At 51.9% G+C, this 15,012-nt stretch overlaps 3 protein-coding genes across 3 annotated transcripts; 1 reads left to right on the top strand and 2 right to left on the bottom strand.

Annotated features, from left to right (window-relative positions):
* The first annotated feature begins 548 nt into the window (after positions 1-548).
* LOC145946485 (uncharacterized) lies at positions 549-1,201 on the top strand. Its single transcript, XM_083056096.1, has 2 exons — positions 549-779; positions 893-1,201. Exons 1-2 carry the CDS (start codon positions 549-551, stop codon positions 1,199-1,201), a joined length of 540 nt encoding a protein of 179 aa, XP_082912222.1.
* A 3,776-nt stretch (positions 1,202-4,977) lies between these two features.
* LOC145946484 (uncharacterized) lies at positions 4,978-8,422 on the bottom strand. The gene is made up of 2 exons (XM_083056095.1): positions 8,234-8,422; positions 4,978-7,167 (listed from the first exon to the last, which is right to left on the bottom strand). The coding sequence occupies exons 1-2, from the start codon at positions 8,420-8,422 to the stop codon at positions 4,978-4,980; spliced, it is 2,379 nt and encodes a 792-aa protein (XP_082912221.1).
* Positions 8,423-9,790: 1,368 nt separating this feature from the next.
* On the bottom strand, positions 9,791-12,475 carry LOC145946483 (uncharacterized). The gene has a single exon (XM_083056094.1). The coding sequence runs from the start codon at positions 12,473-12,475 to the stop codon at positions 9,791-9,793; it is 2,685 nt and encodes an 894-aa protein (XP_082912220.1).
* Between the last annotated feature and the right edge of the window lie 2,537 nt (positions 12,476-15,012).

The raw sequence follows: 15,012 nt of genomic DNA, 5'->3' as shown, positions 1-15,012 counted from the left end.
GGGGACAACATAACCCTCATCTCCTACCCGGGGGGTGAGTGGTACCATGAGGTTCCCACAGCGCAAAAAAAAAAGAGGTCGATAGAAGTGGCTGCTGCTATAACTGCGGCTCACCCGGCCACAAGGCCAGCGACTGCAAAGGCAGGACGCGGTGTATCCTGTGCGCGGAAGCTGGCCTACAGGCCAATCATCGCGTTGGCAGCGAAGGTTGCCACGCGAAAAAAGGGAGGAAGACGGCCAAGAAGGGCAGCGGTCAGAGGGAGAAGGGTGGAGGAGCCAAGGGGGGCTACTTGGATGGCGTAGCCTCCCCCGGGCCTTCCCAAAGCACAAAGAGAGAGGAGAGAGGAGGGGCCGAGGGTGGCTCCGGGGATGGCGTTGCCTCCCCCGGGCTCGCCCAAGGCCAGACAAAGGAGGCGCCCAAACCCCAACGTAAGCGTAGGGTAAGGAACGCCTCCAATAAGGCGAAGAAGGAGGGAGCGGACACGCCCGTAGCTCAAAGTAGTGAGCTCGTGGAAGTAGTCATGGAGGAGGCTTAAGCATCACCAGTTATGGCGAAAAAAATAGGCCTCCTTCAGGCGAACCTGAACCACTGCGCCAGGGCACAAGACTTATTCTTGCACACCCTGGCGCAGTGGAGATGCGGAGTTGGGATCGCGGCCGAGCCGTATCGTGTCCCAGCGGATAATCCACTGGGCCACGAACGACAACGGCTCGGTCGCGATCACTTGGAGAATGGAGACAGGCTCTCCCCCATGCACGAAGATTGGAGGAGGGCGCGGGTATACAGCCGTAGAGTGGGGGGGCATTGTGGGTAATCGGGTGTTACATCCCCCCCAGTGTGGACTCTGCCACATTCGGTGATATCCTCGACGAGATCTCACTCGTCGTCCAGAGGAGACTCCCCGAACCTATTGTGGTCGCCGGGGACTTTAATGCCAAATCGGCGCATTGGAGCTCCCGGCGAACAGACCGCAAAGGCAGGGTCCTGGAAGATTGGGCAGCGGTACTCGGCCTCTGTATCATTAATCAGGGGACGAGCAGCACCCTAGTCAGGCCGCAGGGGGACTCCATCGTGGATTTAACATGGGCATCTCCCCATGCGGCGGACAGGATTGAGGACTGGCGGGTGATGGAAGAGGAGACCCTCTCCGACCATTTATATATTCGGATGAGGGTCGACATCGCCCGCCGGGGGTGCTGAACCGCGCCCAAAGGGGGGACCCGCCCAAAAGGTGGGCCCTAGCTAAGTTGGACCCTGACAGGTTGGTGGCAGCCATGCTCTCAGCCACCTGGCCCGATGCAGAAGGACCGCAAGGGATAGAGGACCAGATGGCATGGCTCGGGGAAACCATGAGGGATGCTTGTGACATCTCCATGCCCCGAGCCAAGCCGAGGCCGCAAAGAGCGGCGTACTGGTGGACGGAGGAGATTGCGGACTTGAGACGCACCTCCGTCCAGGCTAGACGCCGCTTTAAGAGAAGGAGAAGGAGAGGCCTCGGCGACGATGACGAGGGCATGGCAGAGGCGCTCGAGCGTTACAGATCAGCTCGTAACGCCCTGAGCGCCGCCATCAGAGCGTCAAAGGCGAGGTCCTGGGACGAACAGCTCCAGGGCCTCAATGCGGAACTTGGGGGCGTCCATACATGGCAGTTATGAAAAAACTGCGAAGATGGACGCCCCCTGTGACGGAGGCACTAGACACTGAAGTATTAGAAAACATTCTATCGACCCTCTTCCCACAATGCGACAGGGTTCCCGAACTACATATAAGGGAACCCGTCGCGTGGGAGGAGGAATACGAAGTGTCCAGTGCCGAGCTGGCCGGGATTGCCAAGAGACTCAGAGTCCGGGGCAACAAAGCCCCGGGGCCTGATGGCATTCCCGGAAGGGTCTGGCTATATGCCATGACGCACCTGTCAGGGCCAATAAAGAGGCTGTATACCGACTGCCTCAAGGCAGGAGAGTTCCCCCCAGTCTGGGGTAAGGCTAAGTTAGTCCTTATCCCTAAAGGGGGCAGAACAAATGGAGCACCTTCCGCGTATAGGCCCATCTGCCTGCTCGATGAGGTCGGCAAGATCTTCGAGCGAGTAATAGCCGACCGACTCGTCAGGCAGATGAGGGAAGTGGGGCCGGATCTCCACGAGGACCAGTTCGGATTCCGCGAAAATAAATCCACGACGGACGCGATTCTACGCGTCCGCTCGTTCGCGGAATCCGAAGCTGAAGAGGGCAGGGTGGTGGTTGGTGTATCGTTGGATGTAACCAACGCATTTAACACCCTGCCCTGGGGAAAGGTGAGGGGCGCCCTTGAGGATCATGGCGCCCCTCCATACCTCGTGGAGGTCGTAAAGGCCTACTTCAGAGAACGAAGCCTAGAGTACCGGGACAAAACCGGTGCTCAATGCGGAAGGAAGGTGTCATGTGGTGTCCCACAGGGGTCAGTTTTGGGCCCATTGCTGTGGGACATCACGTATGACAAAGTGCTCCGTTCTGCCCTCCCCCCCGGTTGCCGTGTCGTCTGCTATGCAAACGACACAATAGTCCTGGCCGGTGGGAACGTTTGGGGGGACACGAGGAGGAAGGCGGATTTAGCGGTGGCCTGCGTGGTGCGCTCAATAAAGGGACTGGGCCTGAAGGTGGCTCCCCATAAAACGGAGGCCATCTATTTCCATGATGGCTCCCGGGGGAAGTCACCAGGGGCCCACGTTATCGTGGACGGCATCCCCGTTCGGCTGGGGCCAAATATTAAATATTTGGGCCTATGGCTAGACGGAACTTGGCGCTTTGACGAACATTTCGGTCGTCTGGCCGAAAAAGCCAACGGGGTAGCGGCGGCACTCAGCCGCCTACTGCCCAATCTTGGCGGGCCAGACGACCGGGTAAGAAGGCTGTATGCGGCCGTGGTGAACTCGGTGACCCTGTATTGGTCACCGGTGTGGGCGGACGAGGCGGTGGCCACGCGACGTATTAGGGACGTCCTCCATCAAATACAACGGAGAGTGGCCATCCGCGTTGTCCGCCGTTATCGCACGGTGTCGCATGCAGCGGCCTCGGCCCTGGCGGCACTGCCTCCCATGGAGCTCTAAGCGTGCGCCTATAAAAGGGCGTACGAAAGAATCAAGGAGCTCCGTGGGACGGGCTTCAGAATAACTGAGAGGGTCCGGGGCGCATCGTCAGAGCGCAAGCCCGACGACGAATGATTGAGGAATGGGGGGATTGTCTGGGAAATATCTCCCCATCCAATTAGGGAAGGAGAGTCGTCGGGGCCGTGAGGCCTGTGTTAGAAGAGTGGGTGGACAGGTCTCACGGCTGGATGTCGTTTCACCTTACGCAGGTGTTCGCCGGACATGGATGTTTCGGCGAATACCTGTGTAAGATAGGTAAGGAGCGCACCACGCAGTGACATCACTGCGACGAGGACAGGGACACGGCGCAGCACACGCTGGAATTTTGTCCAGCGTGGGCAGAAGAGCGCCGTGTCCTTGTCCAAACAATAGGGGAGGATTTGTCGCTCCCGGCCATCGTTACAAAGATGGTCGGGAGCGAAAACGCGTGGAGAGCGGTCTCCTCCTTCTGTTTCAATGTTATGGGACAGAAGGAGGAGGCTGAAAGAGAGCGGGAGAGACGGGGAAGAGGGAGGAGACTCCCTCTCTCCCTTGAATCCCGGGAGGAGAGGGATGACCCCTCTTGGCTACCTGGGCGAAGAAACCGCCGTGGTGGGGACCGGGGGGAGAGAGCCCGCGTGGATGAGGAGGGTGATGGCGACGGGGGGCAGAGAGGGAGAGTGAGAAGACCCCGTCGCCAACAACGCCAGACCCGGTGACATTGAAGGGGAACTTAGGTTCCCCAGAAATGTCACCGGGAAAGGGCCGCCTCTTAGTGAGGCGGCCAAGCATACCGGGATGCTGGGCGAGGGGCGCGGTGCCCCCCTCGCCCAGCGGAGGAGAAGGAGGCCAGTAGGGCGGAGTGGTTGGGCGGGGGACGCGGTGCTCCCCTCGCCCGGCGATAGGGTGGAGGGCCTGCAAGGGCGTAGTTGTCTTAGGAGGAGGGCGGGGACGGGGGTCGCCCGACTGGCGGCCGCACGGCGTAGCCCTGCGGCCGGGGGCCGGGCGGCGCCTGCCCCCGCCCTTGCCGAGTTCCTCCCCCAGGGGAGGGCCTCGGCGGTGCCCCCGGGCCGATGGTCGAATCCCGCAAAGGGAGGGAACTACGGCCCGGGGCACGGGAGGATCACAGGGGCTCAGATTGAGCCCCATTGCACGTGATCCCCCCGGGAAGGGACGCGGTAGGGGCGGCCCTCTCACCGGTGCCTTAGAGCGCCGGTGAGAAGACACCACTGCCTGTGGCGAGGGGTCCCCCCCTTCTGGGGGGATCTCTCGGGAGAAGAGCTCCCGGAGCGTCGGCCGAATCTCCCGTTCCTTTAGGGAGGGAGAGGGAGCCCCGCTCCGGGAGCAGGGGGTGGCGGCTCGAGCGGGATCTCTCGAGCCGTGATCCCGCCCCCAAACTCTTTGGGAGGGCGTGACGTGGAGGCGGTGCCCCTCTGTCACAACCGGTAAGGACCGCAAGATTGCGGGGGAGAGTATCCTCCTCTCAGGGAGGATGCTCTCCCGAGAAGGTCGGGCCAGGGGATGGCAAGAAGTTATGCAACAGCTGGTTCCTTGCCATCCCCATAAGCGCCAGCGTAGGCACCCGATGTGGTTTTAGTGCGGTAGGTCTTGGACCCCACCGTCGATCCATACGTGGATCGGCGATGGGGGACAAGGAGTCCCACATAACCCTCATCCCCTACCCGGGGGGTGAGTGGTACCATGAGGTTTCCACAGCGCCAAAAAAAAAAGGGTACGGAAGCATCGACCGTACTTGCGTGACTAATAATTCGTTCTTCAAGTGGGGCATTTTCGGTTATTCGGAGGGGTGAGTGTGGCCATGACCTTGAGTCATTCTTTAACCATACCGGTCCAGACCACCAGAGGTGGTGTGTTAATATCTTGTCCGGGGTGATAGAGAGGCGCAATCCGCGGGATTCTCCTTGGTGGAAACGTGCTTCCATGTTGCATCAACGACTAATTCTTGTATTTGAGCCACGCGGTTTGCGACAAAGGTTTTCCACTGCGAGGGTGATTGATGCAGCCAGGCTAAAACAATCATGGAGTCCGTCCAGCAATAACATTTTAACGCGGGGATTTGAAGGGCCGCGCGAGCGGAGTTGATTAGCCGTGCGAGAAGCAAAGCGGCGCAAAGTTCCAGACGCGGAACACTTACGGTCTTTATCGGCGCGACTTTAGATTTCGCGACAAGAAGCGAGACGCGTGGTGATCCGTCGAGAGAAAGAACACGTAAATACACGGAGGCCGCGTACGCTTTTGTGGAAGCATCTGAAAACCCATGTAATTCGGCATGCACTGTATGAAGACTGTATTCTATCCATCGAGGAATCGTGAATTTTTCGAGTTTATGAAGTTGTGAATGAAATTCGGACCAGTTTTCGGAAATATTAGGAGGAACGACATCGTCCCAGTCGCATTTAAGTGACCACAGGTGTTGCAATAAGATTTTGGCCGTAATGATAATGGGGGTCATCCATCCGGGCGGGTCAAAAAATCTCACGATCGTTGACAAAATTTGACGCTTCGTCTTTTCGGGTTCGATTTTCGATTCGATACGAAACTGAAACGCGTCTTGTTCGGGACTCCACGAAACTCCTAATACTTTCAGTAATTCGTCGTTCTGCAAGTCTTTACTGCAAGCTAGCCCATGATCGGATGGATCGATGTCGGCTAACAGAGCTGCGCAGTTACTCGCCCATTTTCGTAGGTGGAAACCTCCTTTGGCGAGAAGAGAAATTAATTGTTCCCGCGTTTGGCAGGCTAAAACTCGATCATCGGCACCGAACAGGCAGTCATCTACGTATATTTGATTCTGTAACACGGGAAGCGCAAGCGGATATCGTGAGCCTTCGTCGATCGCGAGTTGACGTAATACGCGCAGTTCAATAAACGGGGCTGAAGTAGTTCCGTATGTTACCGTGAGAAGCCGGTACTCGACGGGAACGTCCGGCGAAGTTTTCCACAGAATACGTTGATAATCGCGGTCCCGCGGATCGAGTAATATTTGGCGATACATTTTGGCGGTGTCTGCAGTGAAAACGTATCGAAATTGACGCCACTTTAAAATAACTGCGGCGAGATCATTTTGTAATTTTGGCCCGGCTAATAAAAAATCATTTAACGAATGACCGGTCGAAGTACGGCTCGAAGCGTTAAATACAACACGGATTTGTGACGTTGTATTGTTGTCGCGAAAGACCGTGTGATGCGGTATGTAATATAATTTACGCGAATCGGATAATTTTGAACTCAAAATCTTTTCCATATGACCGAGATGTTCATACTCGGTCAAAAATTCGGAATACTTATCGGCTTTACTTATGTCGGATTGCAAGCGCCGCTCCAAGTGTCGAAGACTTGTCAATGCTATATATCGAGAATCGCCGAGATTTATCGCGCATCCGGGTTTAAACGGTAATCTTACAATATATCGACCGTGTTTATCTCGTGAATGAGTTGCGAGGAAGTGTTCCTCGCACTGTTTCTCGTCGCTCTGTAGACAATCATTCTGCGGTACGCTTTCGATTTCCCAGAAACGACGGAGAGTCAAATCTAAATTGTCGAGAATTGCGCCGTGATGAGTAACTACAGGCGTAGATGAGTGGGGATAGGAAATCGGACCGGAGAGGATCCAGCCGAGGACAGTGTTTTGCGCGAGAGGTTCATCGGGCCGGCCTTTTCGAATTCCGTCTAAAATTAACAGACTATAGAGGTCTGCGCCGATAATAATATCGATCGGATCAGAATTTATAGGATCACTATCGGCTAACGGAAGATTCGCTAAATGCGATAATTGTGTTAATTGAGAGAATCGATTAGGTACATATTTCGTGAGCGATTTGAGAATATTAGCGGTTGTTGAATACGCAGGTTCTATTCGATCCGCAGGACTGATACGAATATGAGCTGTATGACGCGCGTAGGACTGCGCTTCTCCTATTCCGGTAACGCATACATTTTGTTTCAGGCGAGAGAGTCGCAATGTTTGTGCTAGAGTTTCGAAAATTAAAGTTGCGGCAGAACCTTGATCGAGCAATGCTCGTGCGTAAGCGAAGCGACCTTGCTGCGAAAATACACGGACTCGAGCTGTAGCAAGCATAACAGTTGATTTCGTTGACATTACATTCGATACAATGTGAGACGTTATCTCGGTTTCTTTATTTTTGTTGATCGGCGCGTTAAAGGTCGACGGCTCGTCAGCGGGTAACTTTGCTTCGCTCGAGAAATGAAGAAGCGTGTGATGTTTTTGCGCGCATTTACGACATCGGCGTTCGTTTTTGCACTCTCTCGTAAGATGCGTAGCCGCGAGACAATTAAAGCATCGTTTTTGAGATTTAATAAATTCGTGTCGAATGGCCGGAGTTTCCGCAAGAAAGGTGGTACATTGGTACAACAAATGATTTTTTTTGCACTTTGGACACACAAATTTTGACGCGGTTGTTGAATGTGATGCGATAGTTTTCAATTGCGACTTCGTGTTCGATTCGGAGATTCCGCCGGGTTTTGCAGGGAGCATCGCGTCGAGAGCTCGGATGCGAGATTCCAAAAATGCATTAAGATCGGAATATGAGGGAGCTTCTTTGGTATCGCTTAGTTTCAACTCCCATGCTTTTCGGGAAGCTTTGTCCAAGTTTTGCGACACAAAATAAACTAATATATCATCTCACGTATTAACGGGACGGCCGAGATTTTTCAATGCTTGAATACATACATATATTTGTTTGATCTCGCAAGTTTTGTAGACTTTTGGAATTCTCGCACGCGATTTGCGGGAGCGAAAATAACGCATGTAAATGGGTATTGATTAAGCGTCGTTTATTTTCGTATCGCGAAGAAATAAGTTCCCATGCTACTGAGAAATTCGCGTCCGTTACATTGAGGTGACTAATCGCATGGCTTGCGTCTCCGGAAACAACCGAACAAAGATAGTGCATGCGTTCGACATTGGAAAGCCCTTGGTCATCAACAATCATTGACGTGAATCGATCGCGAAATGTTTCCCAATTTGAAAACGAACCGTCGAAGGTCGGTAACGCAAGGCGCGGAAGATGCGAAACGGCTCGCGTCGACGTTATGGAAGTATCGGTTGACGATGCGGACGGACCGTTTGGGTCGAAATCGGCGATTACCTCGTGCATGAAGTCGAGAGCCTCGTGGTAGTCGTTTTCGCAGGTTGTGAGCTTGTCCTCCGCAAAGTAGGCGTGGGTGTTTCGAAGTTTCTCGTCGGCGACAGCGTAAATTCCGGCGTCGAGATCCTGGATCTTGGCGAATTGTTCGTGCAGGAGAGAGATCCGGTATTGGGTAACCGCTCGCGTCATCTTGGCTTGCCCCAATTTCTTGAAGTTTACGAGCGTTCTGGAGATCGTCTTGGTTAGCTGGTTTTGTTTATATAATAATGTCTCGAACGAAGTCATGATGAATTGGCTGATTCACGGTCGTTAATTGACGATCACAATCGTTTTGATCTTGCGATATCTTCTTGACGCCGATCCGGCTCGAAGGACCAATTTTATGTTGAGGAACGAGAAATTGTCACTGCAATTTTGCGGTGGTTTCCCCAAGGACAGGCTGGCACATCTTTACTGTCAAAGTTCGGTCGTCAAGGAATAGGCGGTGGCAGAAATAACTCCGTGACACACGATAAAGATGTTCACAATAATTCCGTATGATTTTAATATTTCACTGGTTCGAATATGAGTACAATTCACTGTGACGATGTGCGATCTTGTGAAGGTGAACCTTCTTAATGGCTTCGAATTATCGAACAAGATACGGCAGGTATTGAATTCAGCATTCTGATCTCCTCGCGCACGGGTTTCGGGCATTCTTTATATAGGTCGGCAGTCCTTGCGTGTGACACTTTGATTCGCGGAAATCATTTTCGAGGCGGTACGGATTGCGAGATAGGGGGGTTAAATTGTTATCGAGTTTTGATCGTTCGCACACGTGTATCTTGTTTTAAACGGATATAATAAAGATCCGATCGGGAAGCGATCTATCTCTCTTGCTCTCTTACGCGTGCGGCCAGCGAATAGTTGAGAGATGAGCATGATCCCAAACAATTAATAATAATTATAATTAATAATTATAAGTATATTTTAAATGTAAAAATCCACTTTTGGCCAATATATACACCTTTCTATTAAAAAAGATTTCTTATCTTTAAAGAAATAATTGTAATAAAATAATTGTTGGGCTGCGGACCGGGCCCGTAACCGCCGCGGTTACTTGCCTGAATTTCGAAGCCCCGAAGGCTTCGCGGAACAACAGCTTTTTCTTATGAATTCCGCGGGCCCCCTTGCCCCTGAATAATCAAAGACTTAGGGCGAGGGACGGGACCTGCCGAATTTGCTTTGCGGCCGAATTCAGTCTCGTTAGAGAACGCGATCGAATTCGAGTTGTTAAGAGCGACATTAAAGAAAGTACGAGAGTGTGTGTGTGAGAGAGAGAGAGAGAGAGAGAGAGAGAGAGAGAAAGCAATATTTATTGAGCGCCCTGGGAGCAGAGTCCCCTCAGGCGCCATTTCTTAGAGTATGTTGAATACAATTATATGTGATCATAGTAGCGGTTTTCAAAAATATAAGCACAAAGTAAATTAATTAATACAAGTTATGTATATTGCAGATAGATAGATGTCAAACTGTAAAGGTCCCGGTGTGTCAGAGAGAGAGAGAAAAGAGTTAGAGTTAGGCAAGGCGAGAGCGCGTATGGTCCAACGAAGTAAGATCAAGTAGGTGTGTATAGAGTCCCTGCTTAAATTCGTGCAGAGAGCGCGCCCCCTTGATAATTTGGGAGAGACCGTTCCAAAGTCCAGCAGAGACGGATCGAAAGGATCGTCTAAAAAGTTCGGTTCGACATTGAGGTGTTATTAGTGTGTCCTTGGAGCTTCTCGTATTCCTCACAACTTGCTCCGTCCTGAAGTTCAGGTTGTCGCGGATGTATGCTGGTTTCCCGGTTCGTAATATATTGAAGAGGAGGCAGCCCACAAAGTACGTTCTTCTGGCGTCAACCTTGAGCATACGTAGGTCTCTGTAATATGGGGTGATATGCTCATCCCATCTAGCAGAGACAATAAATCTCACGCACGCGTTGAAGGCTCTATGTAGCTTGAGATTTTGTTCGGATGTCATATCCGTCAAAGCGGCACAGCAATAATCGATATAGGGTAATATGAGAGTAGTCACTAGCTTTAGTCTGAAAGCGGTCGGGAAGAGATGCTTGCAAAGTTTCAATCTGTAAAGAGCGGAACGGATTTTGTTTGTCGTGTTTGTGACTTGCTTATCCCACGATAAGTTGTTAGAGATAGTCACGCCCAAATATTTGACTGATGTTGCAAACACTGCCGTAGTCGCTCCAACCGTGATCTTTGGAAGGACGTTCAGATCAATTGAGTTTATATACCTTGAGGTACCAAAAATTATTGCTTGTGTTTTGTCAGGATTTAACAGAAGGCTGTTTGAGGTCGACCATTCAATAACATTCTCAATATCTTCATTAATTCTGCGTATGGCGTCCGACAACTTCTGCGGTTCGCAGTGGATGTAAATCTGCAGGTCGTCTGCATAGTAATTATATCTGCAGTACCTCAACACGTCTTTGAAATCAGACAGGTACAACGTGAAAAGCAGCGGACCCAGGACAGAGCCCTGCGGCACGCCCGCCCCCACGTATGACAGTGACGACACCGTGTCCGTTGCACGATCCTTTACCGCTTGAGTACGACCCGAAAGGTATGAATAGATCCATGACGAGTTTGAGAAGTTCAAATTCTTTAGCTTCCTTATAAGCGTTAGGTGGTTAACTCTATCGAAGGCCTTGGAAAAGTCGAAAAAGATTGACACGGTGACCTTTCTCTTGTCGACCGCATGCCTCACCTCATCAAGCATTCTTATGAGGCATGTCTGCGTTGAGTGTGACCTACGGTAGGCAGATTGGCAAGGATCTAGTAGATCAGAATCCTCAAGATAATCACATATTTGCTCACTAACCACCCTTTCCAAAACTTTAGATAATATAGGCAATATTGAGATAGGTCGATAGTGTTTTGCCGTTGTAGGGTTCTTGATCTTCGGTATCGGGCAGACGAGAGCCGATTTCCACGCCGCAGGAAAGACACCATTCGCCAGAGAGAAGTTAAAAAGGTGCTCTAGCACAGGTAAGATAGAATACTGAAATCGCTTCACAAATTTCAATGGAATGCCATCAGAGCCAACCGCGTTAGATTTGTTGCTTGAAATTACTTTCGTGATTTGAAATGGCGCAACGTATCTCCAGTGGAACTTAGTATCGTCGTACGTGTTATCCATGAGTTCCATAACTGAGAGTTCTTGATTCCCGTCATGAGACACTGCCGTTTCGCCCACGAAACACTTGTTCAGTTCGTCCACGGGAATAGACAGTTTTGCATTTAGATCTTTGGTCTTAATCAGTCCGAAGTGCCTCAAGGTGTTCCAGATTGAGTTTGACCTTTCCGAATCTTTAAATAAGTTGGAATAGTATGCTCGTTTCTTGGTTCGTATCAAATTTTGCGTCATATTTCGTAACTTCTTGTAATGGTCGTAATCCTGACTATTTCTCCTTCTACGCCAAGCTCTCCTCGCAAGGTCCCTCTTACGCATGGCATGGCGAATATCATCCGTCAGCCATGGTGCTGGCAGATTCTTGAAATGTCGTCTTCTTAAAGGCAAGTATGTGTTGAGTAGCTCCAACAATGTAGTATTAAAGATGTCGATCTTCTCATCCAAACTACCTGCTGCGAAAAGATTGCTCCAGTCAAGGTCATTAATGTCAGAGAGCAGAGAGGCCTCGTTTAGATTATGCCAGTCCCGACAGACCATGAGCCTGTCACGCCGTCGCTCAACCCTGACAGCATATATAACATAAATCAAGTCATGAGCAGAAAGGAAGGCCACACCATGCTGACCATGCTCAACGAGCTTATCAGAGTCATCAATTATGCAAAGATCCAGGAGTGTACTAGAGTTCCTGAGATGATGTGTCGGACCGGACGGAACGAGGAAAAAACCCGACGCCATCACGAAGGAGTGTATCTGCTGACTGTCAAAAGTGACCCGAAGCAAGTCACCCATGATGATCGTATGCCTATAGTCCGTCTGGAACTCCAAAAATAGTTGTAAGAATTCTTCGATATGTCCAATGTTTGATGGTCTGTAAACCACGGCCAAAAGCAACCCGGCTGCATCCTCGAACGCGATCTCCGCGATGATAAACTCAGGTCTGCCGGCAGTAGACCCCGCGGAACTCGCCAGAACAGTTGCCCCTAGCGTGCTTGACAGGTAGAAGGCAACCCCTCCCCCGCCTCTACCCTCCCTATCACATCTGAAAAGAGTATAGCCAGGAAGCCTGATCATGTCATCGGTGACTTCCGGCCGAAGCCACGTCTCAGACAGACAAATGGCATGATAGTCGGCTCTGCTGAAAAAATGTTGGAACTCATCAAGGTGCGCATATAGCGATTGACAGTTGACATGACATATCTTGAAGCCCTCAGAATTAGTTGATGATCTATCCATAATTAATGTTCGTGATTTTATCCTTGATCTTTCTGCATAGAATAGGACACAGTTTGCCGTCAGTGGCCATATGTGCAATGTCGCTGTTAGGACCCTGAAGACGCTTGCAATTTACGCACACAGGAGGTAGAACTCTCGCCGTGCAGTCCCTCATCTCATGGTCTCCCGCACAACGCCCACAAGACGGCTTTTCTTTGCAATTTCTGGCCAGATGTCCGAATTGAAGACATCTGAAACATTGCAGGATTCTGATATGGTCCGCGAAGTCACAAGATTCATATCTCAGAAAAATCCGTCCGCTTCTTAGCAAGGCGGCCCGAATATCAGGCGTGACTTCTAGTATGCAGCTGGTAGAGCGTCTATTTTCTTTAGGCGAATAGATGTAGATGACCTTTAAGTTTTTGCCAAGTTCACCATCAAGATTTTGTGCGATGACTTCTTCTCGAATTTCTTCAGCCGTCATGTTTATAGGTACGCCGTGTATGACAATTCTAGGGTTCAGCTTGGTGTCCTCCTGAACCATTAAGCCCGCCTCCCGCAAGCCAGGATGTGCCTTGATCCTTTCCAAATCCGGCGAAACGGCTTCGATCTTCACAGCATTATTATGCGCATAGGATATCCTGTTGACCCTCAAACTGCAGTCCGATGGTTTGAAAACATTGCACAACATCTCCCTAGTCGACCTCGACGTTGGATAGTTACCCCTATGCTCCGCATCAGGAACGACCATGAAGCTCATTGACTCTGTCAACTCGACGGTGGGCCCCCCGGAAACGCGCACCTCCGCCCTTGCAGAGCTCGCAACCGATGCATAGGATCTTGTCTCGACCCCCGGCGCCGTCGCAGGTACCTTCCCCCCCGCAACAGTGTGCGTACTAGGCGAGTGCAAACTCCCCCGTTCCTCAAAGATCTCGGAGACCGCCCGCTTAATCTCTCCGACCGACACGCACCCCCCCACGGATCTCTCCTCCAACAAGTTCAGCAAGACAACCGAAATCTCCATGAAAGCATCCCGACACACATGAAACGCGGACGCAATAGTGCTTTTTTTTTCAAGCGATTCTTTACTCGAAAGAAGTGCCCTCGTGACAGACTCGGTGTGACGATTCACCGACGCTCTCAACGCATTCACTCTTGAGGAATTTATATGGTCTGACGATCTCTCTGACCCACCTGACAAATTTAAAATCGCCGCGCTCGAAGACTGCCTCACAGGTCCCCTCCTTCCTACGCCACTGTCATCGTCGTGCCCCTGCCCGCTCACGCCAGTATCGTTGAATTTATCATTAACATCCATCTCGACAGGTTAAAAGTCAAGAAAATAAATAAACAGGGTCGCCCACAAGACGGAGCGCCGACAGCTAAAAGTTACTGGAATCCTTTCCGTACTCAAGTCCTTAGAGCGGTCAAACGTCCAGTGAAAACAGAAAGGAAAATTGGACCATCCAGAATAATCAAGCAGGTAGTGCTTAGATAAGACTAGTCTAAAAAAGAAACGCCCCGAAGGGCAGATTACGGCAGAAAAACGGCACGCTGGCAGGAGCGCTCAAAGAACACGTCTATACACAAACTCACCAACACAGAGAGAGCGAGAGAGAGAGAGAGAGAGAGAGAGAGAGAGAGAGAGAGAGAAAGAGAGAGAGAGAGAGTGTGTGATACGCGAGTGCGCTAAACCTCGAGTGCAAAAATCGAGGGTCTGAAGCCCCCTGTGGTGCAGGGATACGCGATACCCGCGAAAGACAACCGCATCCGAACCTCCAACCGAGCAGACTTTGTGATCGTAGAGGCGAGAACATTTTTGGTCCTTCGAGCCGGATTCGTGGGTCAACCGTAGACTCTGTCTGGGGTAAGTGGCGGACAGGTATCACACCCCGCATCGTGACAGCAACTATAAAGTGCAGTGCGCGCGTGATCACCTTTACAGGGTGAAGTGCAGGTCTCGCCCATAGGCACGAGGCCACGCCGCGCCGCGCGCGTCTCGCCTACAAGCGCGAGCCCTCGCCGCGTCGCGCACGTCTCGCCCATCGGCGCGAGCCTTCACCGCGCCGCGCGCGTCTCGCCTACAAGCGCGAGCCCTCGCCGCGTCGCGCACGTCTCGCCCATCGGCGCGAGCCTTCACCGCGCCGCGCGCGGCTCGCCTACAAGCGCGAGCCCTCGCCGCGTCGCGCACGTCTCGCCCATAGGCGCGAGCCCACGCCGCGCCGCGCGCGTCTCACCTACAAGCGCGAGTCCTCTTCGCTACGCGCACGTCTCGTCCAGCGGCGTGAAAACTTGTCGACCCGCGCGCTTCTTGTCCACCGCGCCTACAAGTCTGATCTGCTGACTGCTCCGCAAGGGGATAACGGAGCGTGTGGTCCTTCCTAACGTTCTTCGCG

Source organism: Prenolepis imparis, unplaced genomic scaffold, assembly GCF_030444845.1.
Source record: "Prenolepis imparis isolate NDT839.2.m4 unplaced genomic scaffold, iyPreImpa1.0 SCAF_16, whole genome shotgun sequence".
Taxonomy (NCBI): domain Eukaryota; kingdom Metazoa; phylum Arthropoda; class Insecta; order Hymenoptera; family Formicidae; genus Prenolepis; species Prenolepis imparis.
The sequence above is the reverse complement of the archived record's forward strand: the minus strand, read 5'-3'. Positions and strand labels throughout refer to the sequence as shown.